The 9,957-nt window shown below is 39.2% G+C and overlaps 1 protein-coding gene across 3 annotated transcripts; it reads left to right on the top strand.

The window, feature by feature from the left end:
- Window positions 1-628: 628 nt before the first annotated feature.
- On the top strand, window positions 629-9,925 carry LOC103711400 (squamosa promoter-binding-like protein 14). Of its 3 annotated transcripts, none has more exons than XM_008797530.6 (3): window positions 629-2,022; window positions 8,878-9,014; window positions 9,132-9,925. In XM_008797530.6, exons 1-3 carry the CDS (start codon window positions 1,640-1,642, stop codon window positions 9,725-9,727), a joined length of 1,116 nt encoding a protein of 371 aa, XP_008795752.1. In that variant the 5' UTR covers window positions 629-1,639; the 3' UTR covers window positions 9,728-9,925. The 3 variants fall into 3 exon arrangements, with proteins under 3 accessions (XP_008795752.1, XP_038976686.1, XP_008795751.1); XM_008797529.6 differs by having other exon boundaries at window positions 631-2,022; window positions 9,129-9,925; XM_039120758.3 differs by having other exon boundaries at window positions 630-2,022; window positions 8,878-9,925.
- Window positions 9,926-9,957: the final 32 nt, after the last annotated feature.

Below are 9,957 nucleotides of genomic sequence, written 5' to 3'. Positions count from 1 at the left end.
ACAGACCCTAAAATGAAAAACTATATTAAAATTTTGAAGGTCGCTTACACTCATTCCAAATTTAGAATGTAAAGGGGAGCCACATCCTGAGTAAATAAATGTACTCAGCCGAAAGTAGCTCAAAACTTTTCTCCATGGATCACATACTAAATAGCCATTTCCTCATGCTCCTTAGCTAACTTGGCGCCTGTACTTGGCACTGACCTAGTTGTTTTCTTTCATTCTTTTTTATTAGCCCTTTTGTCAGTCTATCTTTATGATTGCATTACTTCATCAGTAACAAAAAATCAACCCCCTGAAGTCTTAGAGTACTTAACCTTGCACCAAGTCCTAACTACTTCCATATTTAATAAACCTCCGCCTAACACCCCTTTGCCTAGCCCAATGAGGAATCAAACCCTTCCCTTCCAAAAACTATAGCCTTCAACCCTTGACAGCCGCTTTTGAGATTGAGATGCGATGTACTCAAACTGTATACTTTGGGAATAAGAATACTAGAGTAGATGATAGAATAGAAAAAGTTAATGCCTAGCAGAATCATTATACCACAACTTGTTTCTTTTCTTTTTAAATTACAATCCCGAAGCAATTTCTAATTGGTGTTCTTCTTATCTATATGTTAAAAAAAAAAAAAGTTAGACATAAAACATGATTCGGTGCTTGACATAAATAAATTTGATTAGAATGTATATTTTTAATTTACACTGGATTTGAAAGGAAAAAAAAAAAGGCATAACCTCTTTAGTAATTACATAAAAGATATAGGGGCAGCCTTGGGAGGAAGTTCCTCACCATCAAATCAAGTCATTGGTTTTGCTAGATTTTGTAGCCAATTTCCAAGAAGTTTCGTCCCCGCTCTCGAGAGCCCAAGGCCCCATGAGAATAAGTGCTCGGGCAATCCAAGGCTCACTCGAAAAGATTCTCACCCAATAAAAATCCCTATCCTCACACAACTCCACGTTAAAATCTTTTTAAGAGCTCCCCATCTTGTCAAGGTGGAGCAGAGAGAGATCTACCAGAAGCCACATTTCCAAGACTGCCGCACACCAAAACCCAAGCGAGAAGAAGAGAAAAGCCCCCTCAATCCTAAAGCAAAAACGCCTCGTATAATCCCCGTACCAAATCAGAATTACCTCGAGTTCAAGGTGATCTTTTTATGCATAAAACGGAAGGAAGGGAAGAAGCCGGCTGAGGTGCAGCTCAAGAAAAGCTCCATGACCTTATCAGTTAAAACTTTAAAAAATCCCACAATCTCTATTACGGTGCGAGCCGGTATAAAAGAAGACCCAGAATCTGAGACACTTCGGCAAGGAAAGGGCAGTCCATTGCCAGAAAAAAAAGAAAGAAAAAAAAGAAAGAAAAAAAGGTTTTTTAGATATTTTAAGCATGTTCCGCCATTACGTCCTCCCTCTCCCCCTCGCTGAGAAAAGTACCATGCCCAATATGGCATGGCCCAGATGTCAGGTGTCGGCTTTATGCTAGTAAAATAGTGCACCACAGGGAGAGCAGCAGCGGCTAAAGGAACCCACCTTCCTTTGTTTTACATTTTCCAAACTTGTTTTAAAGACACCCACTTCCCTAACCGGCCCCTCCCCTGTCTCACAGAGTCCATGGAGGGGCTGTAGAGAGGTGTGGAGAAATGGAGTCGGGATCGAGCTCTCCGGCGGTCTCCGGGGCCGGCGGTGCCGGCGACTCCCTCCACGGGCTCAAGTTCGGCAAAAAGATCTACTTTGAGGACGGGGCCGGGGGCGGCGGCGGCGGCGGCGGCGGGAGCTCCTCCTCCTCCTCCTCCTCCTCCAAGGCTCAGGAACCCGCGGCGCCGCCGCCGCCGCCGGCGAGGAAGGGGAAGGGGGCGGGGCAGGGGGGGCAGGGGCCGCCCAGGTGTCAGGTGGAGGGGTGCAAGGCGGATCTGACGGGTGCTAAGGCTTACTACTGCCGGCACAAGGTCTGCGGTATGCACTCCAAGGCTCCCAAGGTCATCGTGGGAGGGCTCGAGCAGAGGTTCTGCCAGCAGTGCAGCAGGTATCTGTTGTTTAGATGTTGGATTCTTGGTTTCTTGACTGCTTGGTCTATTTAGGGGCTTCTCGGGGCTTTGGGTGGCTTTGGAGGGGAAAAGCTGAGTTCTTTTTGGATTTTCCTCCCTTTTGAGGTCGAGATTTGTCAAAAGTGTGGGAGTACTGGTGGATGTGTTTATGATTGTGACCATCACTTGGAGATTTGTGGTTTTGGATGGTTGTTTTTTTTGTTATTGGGTTGGGCGATTTCTCATGGACTTAGATTTGATGATGAAAACTTTTGGACTTTGCTTGGTGTGTGTATATATATATATACATATATATATTTCTCCATCCATGATGGCATTTTATTTGTTTTATTTAAACAAGGATTTTTTTTTTCATTGTATAATTTTTTTGCTTGCATGCTTGCTTGAAAAAAAAATTATAGGTTTGTTTTTGACCATCAGTTTGTTTTTCTTATTTTGGATTAGCCAAAAATTTGTGCTTTAGTTAGGTCTCTCTTCTTGATTTAATGTCAAGGTTTTTATTGTTCATGGGGTTGGGAGTTTGTGTTTAAACTTTTTTTTAAAAAAATGTTGATCTGCAGGGTTTGTGTGGTGTGTTTGACTGTCGTAGTTAGGTTTAGATCTCTCTTATTGTTGTTGCAAGTAGATGGCTTCTTTACTGTTTATAGTTAAGGGCTCTGTTTTAAACTGGATTTAATATGGGATGGTGTGCGCTGTCTGGTATGTCAGATTGCCATGGATGTAGGTATTTTTGAGTCTGTATGCATTGTTGCGCTTTAAAAAGAGGTTAGATTTCTGGTTGAAAAATTCAGACACTTCTTCACTTCGGTATGTTTAATTGCCTTGAAACTTGTATGATTAATTGTGTTTCTGCTGTTGATATTTGAGTGTTCAAGGTTTTGGCTGCTAGAATTAAGACTTCTACTTAATTTTTGTTGTGATATTCTTGTGGCTGTAGATGTGCTTAGAGTAGCTTAATTTATATACGTTTCATGGGATGCAACTTTCATGCTTTTTATCAATGATGCTTGAGGAGGAGTATGTATGTGTCTGTATATATATATTTATCTATTTCAGATTGGGAGGGGCTCTAACCCCACCTTCTACCCTATGCCCACAATCCTCTCCACCCGAGCCGAACGCCCAGGTCCTGGGTGGACCAAGCCTAATGCTTGCGGAACCAAGGTAACGGGTTCTGAAAGGAGGGTCTACACACTTGATAATCAAAGCCCTGCCCCTTGCCTTAAGTGGCAAATCGTAGTACCATGCAAACTAAAGATCGGTGGTTCAGAAAAGAATTTGACAAGTCAATTTTTATATATTTGATATTCCTTTTATTTTTGACTTTGTTATAGAATGTTTCTGCTATTTTTACTTTTATAGTGGTTTAACATGGATGGTTTCAGAGGTTAACCTTGTAATGTCTAATGGAATTTTCTAATATTTGCATCAGTTATTGTTGTAACTGTCCAATGGAACTAGCTGAATGTTTGGTTTTGATGAAGAAATAGGTTTGGCATTCTGTGGCTTATGTTGAATTTGCTTTTTCTTCTGTCCCTATGGTGCGAGGTGTTTTCTATTTCTAAAAGATCTGCTTATTGGGTTATTGTTGTTTGATAAAGATGCTAAGGCAGTTGAATGCTGAAGCTAGGAAAAATAAGACTTGAGAAAACAAGGAAAACTTTGGGAGTTGAGAGTTAGCCTTTCAAAGAAGTTCAATTCATGGGTTCGTGCAATGATGTTGTGTGAATGCGTTTTCTTTACTTTCACCGATATGAATTAAAAAAAAACTAGGCTCAACTAGTTGGGGTTCATGCTCTCCTATGAATGATATATAAATTTGGATGTGAAGCTTAAGATGAGGCTCATCTTTTCAGATGACTTCCACATATAGATGTTGCCACAAGATTTTGGGATGCCAATGAGCATCGCTGCCAACAAATTAAGAGGGAGGCTATAGATAGTAGATCAACTTGCAAGCGATGGTCACATGACAAATTGTGAACTCTTAAAACATTTATGGACTTAGTTTATTGACGTATCATTTTTGCCCATCAATTTCTTATGCAGTCAGAGAGATTTATTCATCTCACGTCAACTATAGATTGTTTGACATTGAATTTAGTTACTTGAGAGTTGAGACCAATTCTCTATAGTGTTTCTTTTCTATCATTTTTACATATATTTATGTACCAAAAAAAATTACATTTATTCAAAAAGCAATTTGTTTTAGTTCTTAATGCCATGAAGTCAACTAGAATAGTTACTTTAATGCTTAGGCAGCTTGCAGAAATATCTTTAGATAAATAGACAAAGTCTATGCAATGACATTATTTATATGTAGAAAGTATGTACCATGATAGGTTATTTGGTGGATGTTAAAGAAGAAAGCTAAACAAAAGGAGGTTTCCCCATAGTTCTAAACCCTAAGAAGTATTTGCTCATATTTAGTTCTATATTTTGTGAAGTCATGTGAAATATGAGTTTTTTAGTGCTCCACTGGTTTATGAAAGCATCTGCAATTTTAAAAGATGGAAGAATAATGAGATATTAAGTATGAGTATGGCGGACATCTTTTAGTTGTGGTTGCCAGCCACATGGGATGTTGATTTAAATTACCATAGGGCTGTTGATTCTTGTGGCTGTGAGGGATCAAAACACTGAATGGTTCATTTCAGTCATAAATATGCCCAAATAGTTCAGTGTGCCATTGACACACATTATGCCATCAACATACTGACATGTTCGGTAGCAGGTGTATAACACTGGGCATGCATTGGTGGGAATTTAAATAAAAGGAAGGCTTTCAGAACGGGTATTAAAAACAAAAGCACTTGAGGATGCCCTAGGGTGATGACATTGTTTAGATGGTGAAATTAATTGAGACCACACTAAGGGGTAGGAGGTGGGAGCAGACTTAAACCTTCATCATGATTCAGGACTAGAGAAGGCAAAAAGGGCAGAATATGGCGATTAGGGTTGGAAGGGTTAGATTATAAAGGTAGGAACACAGATAATTCAAATTGGTAGCCTTGTCTGTATCAGATCCATAAGGATTCCGATACTTGTAGAATAATTCAAGGATACATGTCAAATATTTGAAATATCTTATTTTTCAGATCTAATTATGCTTCAGATGCATCCTAGCTAAGCCTGAGATATTTCCATGATTTCTCGAAGGTTGAGTGGGAGAGCTTTATTTCATTTATGTTTCAAGATGTGTTGGGCTTTTAATGATAAATGGTTAATTTGGAGCTTGTGGTGTTGATATTATTGTATGGAGTATGGATTATGGTCTGTTCGATTTGAATGATAACTAGTGATGACTGCATTGTTTTGATAAGCTACCATAATGTATAAAAGTTATTATATGTTTTGAAACATCTATATTTATTCATTGTTGTATCCTAGTTATATCGTAATCTGCTTTTCCAAGACTTGTCATAATGGTGATTCTGTATCGTGTCAAATATGCATCTCATATCTGTGTATTCTTCATAGTCAGTAAGAGGGATCCTAAGCAAAAGCAGAGGGACTAACAAACTTTAACCTGCACTGCTAACACAAATTGACTGAATCTTCTTTCAATTAGGTATACCTTTGGGTTGGCACTTTGCAGGTCATGTTAAGGGTAACAGCATCATACTCTTTTCAACATGTTGAGCTTGAGTTGTTTATTTAAAGTGTAACTGGGAGCAAGGACAAAATATATACACCTAAAGGGTGAAGGTGCTTGAAAGAGTAAAGATGGGTCCAAAGCTAGCACTCATGAAGAGCAGGGGAGGTACAGTTGATTGAAAATCTAAGGTTAGCATGTATTTGAACCAAAATTTTTCATGCACAGAAGTACGAATGAGTATGGGTTTAAATGGATTTCGACTTTGTGTGTGTACGTGTGTGTGTGTGTGGAACTGTATGGAGGGGCGGAGAACAGAATCGCACTGCCAACTTATGGAGCATGATTAATTTTGATGAAGAGGAGAGCACAATTGATTAAAAATATTAAAGTTATCGTGGATTTGAATCAAAACTCTTCATGAAATGAGTGCATGAATTTAGATGGAGTTTGATTCTCTCTCTCTCTCTCTCTCTCTCTCTCTGTGTGTGTGCGCGCGCGTGTGTGGACTTGTACACAAGGGTGAATAACAGAATCACATTGCCAGATTATAGAGCACAATCAGTGTTGATGACGAGAACCACCATCTTTCTGGATCCGCTAACAACTAGCTTTGTTCTATGACTATAATGTAATGCTTTGCTTTGTTGGGTTGATTGACTACTTTTTGGTGTTCAGCACTTGTAAAAGTAAAAAGCAACAGAGAAACATCCATTAGTTAGATGTCTATAGTTTGTGTATGTATACTATAATTGGAATAGGTGATAAATCATTGTTTGTAATGAAATATCTGATGAACCAACATCGTACTCTTTGTTCATAGAAGTCACGCATCCTGAATATTATGGAATGAACACTTCTGTACAGCCTTCCCTGGGCAACATAGCATGCGCTATTTAGCTTAGTGATGATCAAGTAAAGCATGATTCAGTGTACTAATTATGTGAACCTTTTGTAGCATGTATAGTATTCGATTCACTAACGCAACTATACTGCTTAATTTATATTTTGCTTTGACCAACATTCAAAACATTATTCTGTGCATAACATAAATTCATTTCTTTGTTTCCAGTTTGATGCATAGATGAGTCATTGTCACACTACGTATTAAGATAAGAACATGCTTAAGTTAAGCCACAAATTACGTATCTAGTAGCCTACAAGAAGTTGACTCCCATCATAGAGACATTTGAAAAGCAAAATGAGCATTCTATTTTGATTTCAATGAGAAACTCAACATCAAAAACAGTGCAAGACATTTTCTAATCAGGTTTCATATTTGAATATGCTGACAATGAATATATTGAATGAATACTTATTTCTTTTACTAGCTAGATACCAGTGCTAGATACATTTTTTCACATGTATCATTATAAATTTTTTCACATGCATCATTATAAATGCAGAACCTTTTTGAATCTTCCTTATACAGAATCTTGCTTTCTGGGAGAGAACCTAGAACTCCATAGATCAAAGCTCAGAGAACAAGATAGTTTCTTTTGTTCTTTTGCCATCTTGGTATTATCAAGTTAACAAAACATATGTACCAGAAAAAAGCATGCTGAACAAAATCCACAAAATGGATATATCTCCTTGACTTTGAGCCAGTATGGATCTATATCCTGATGGATCATTTGCATCAGAAAAGCATCTCTTGTGTTAATTAGTTTTGTCATATTCTAGCTCAATCTGCAAAAATGTTTTGTAGATTGTCTTGGATGAATGTTCTTTTAGAAAGCTATAAGACTGTTGACATTGTAAAGCTCAAAATATTGAGAAATGAATATGATCCAAGAAAATACAACTGGCATAGCATAAATGAGTATGTTTAGATGGATGTATAGTAAAACTATGAAGGGTATGCGTTGTTAATAAGAATTGTAGGAATTAAATTGATTAAGAACAATGTGATGGAGAACTGACTGTGATGGGATGGGACAAAAAAATCAACGAAATTCTCAAATCTTTGTTCAAGGATTTAGGAAGAAGAGAAAAAGACCAAAGCCAACATGGATGGAAGTTGGGTAACCCAAGGAGTCTAATGCATGGGGTCTAAAGGAGGCCAAATTTTCGCATTACTAATTTAGGAGACTTTTTAGTTCCATTTGGTAAGTTAGTTTTTGTACAAGGTTTTTATTCTTTACGTAAACATGTAATGGGAGATATCAGTTCACAACAAACTTAGATAAAACACGAGAGGTCTCTCCTCTTTTCTCTGTGGTGAACTATCCGGGCCTGTCCCCTAGAATGTGATAACTGTTTAATTAGTCTTGGTGAGAATGGCAGGAACCTTGTATCGAATTTCTGAGACATTTATTTGGGGTGATTATTTCTTTGTCATATCTTCTCTGCTGGTTATTATTCTTTTCCTTTTTTTTAATACAAAAACCTTGAAAAAATTTTCTATAAAAGCCTGGATTCCTAAATCTTAACCCTAACCCTGTTATTTCCGCAAGTCCCATTGTTTTTTTTTTGCCTTTATTTTTAATTTAATAATCAATTAGTCGTCTTCCTGAAAATTCCTGCAGCTTGTGACTTTGATCACTATTACAACCCTACATTGACCCATATGATATTGTCACCAACAAAATTAATACCCAATCGGCTTTTTTGAACCTATCCTTTGTTGATTTTGTTCATCAAACTTTTATATCCATTACAGGTGGTACTCTCTTTGTTTACCTGCATCGGTCATACCAAGGTTTCTGTACAATGCAACCAGTATCATGCTAGGCATATCTAGTTCCGAGTAGTTTTCACTGAAGTCTAAGAAGGTTTTCTGCATTATTCACTATAACTAACATTGAACTTTACCTATTCATGTATGGTCACAGAGCTCCATGGAATTGATGTATTATTGTTAAAAGGGCTCTAAAATCAAGAAGATTATGATCTGCATAAAATATTTACCTTGCTCCAAGGAAGCTCTTGCAATGTTGGTATCCAGTGACAATGCTGACATCAAAAAGTCTGCCTGCTGAAGTCCTTCAAATCACTATTAGGACTTGGGAAATCAACAACTGTTTTGCAGTGCTGCCTCCTCCTACCTTTGGTTATAAGTACTGTTAGTTTAATATTCTCCTGTGATGAGTATATCAGCTCACATAATTTGCTCTGATTTATTTTAGCTCACTATGTTGCATCTGATGCATCCCAGAAATGTCCAGCCATAGTTGCATATAAGCAATATTTCATTCACGACTCTCATGATCACTTAACCCATCTTGAACAACAACAGGTTCCACCAGTTACCTGAATTTGATCAAGGAAAACGCAGTTGCCGCAGACGTCTGGCAGGCCACAACGAGCGGCGAAGGAAGCCACCTCCCGGGCCGCTGTTGTCGCGCTATGGCCGCCTGGCCACCTCCTTCCATGGTCCTTTTTTTTTTTTTACAATCATCTTTCTTTTTAAAGCTTCAGGCCTTTTAGATGCTGTCCTTCTGTTTCTTCCAAGAGACCATGATTTCATGCAATTCTACACTGTTGCAGAAGACCCCAGCAGGTTCAGAAGCTTTCTTATGGACTTCGGCTATCCCCGTCTTCCAAGTAATGCAAGAGATGTGTGGCCGACCATTAGGGCTGGCGATCGGGTGGCTAGCAACCAATGGCAGGGGGGTTTAGACCCTCCAACTAGTGCAGTTATGGTGCAGGGCCCCCACCAATACTTGCAGGGTTCTGCAGCGGGGGGGCTCTTCTCTTCAGCAGAGGTTCCGCCGGGTGAGTGTCTTTCGGGAGTCTCTGACTCCAGCTGTGCTCTCTCTCTTCTGTCAACTCAGCCATGGGGCAGCAATTCTACCAGAAACAGAGCTCCAGTGATCCCAGCAAGCAGTAGCTTTGATGGTGTCCCGACAGCTCAGTCAGTCGCCAACGATTACATGAACAGTCCCTGGGGTCTCAGGGGGCATGGAGGTAGGAGCAGCTCACATGAAATCCATCACGACATAGGACTAGGACCGGTCACCGAGGCCGGTAGTAGTCAGTTTTCAGGCGAACTTGAGTTAGCTCTGCAGGGGAATGGCCAATGCCTGGACCACGGCTCAGACAGAGCATACGACGGTTCAGGACATGTGATGCACTGGTCTCTGTAGACCGGTGGATCTATTCTGTTCCAAAATTGTGGATCGTGTGACCGTTTTGTTATCTCCAATGTTTTGGATATCGATGACATTGGCTAAATCTCTATGGTGGTCTTTTGTAAGATCTTTCAGAACTTAAACTCATCCATTTGCTCTGTTTTGAACCTAGACCATTAAAAGCACTAGTGTGTTGGAGGTGTTTTTGGTTAATGTTTCAACTTCATGGTGGTGTCTTTTTCTTA

This window comes from Phoenix dactylifera, chromosome 11 (genome assembly GCF_051530095.1).
Source record: "Phoenix dactylifera cultivar Ajwa chromosome 11, Ajwa_hap1_PhDact_Kaust_v1.1, whole genome shotgun sequence".
Lineage (NCBI taxonomy): Eukaryota > Viridiplantae > Streptophyta > Magnoliopsida > Arecales > Arecaceae > Phoenix > Phoenix dactylifera.
This window is presented reverse-complemented; position numbering and strand designations above follow the sequence as displayed.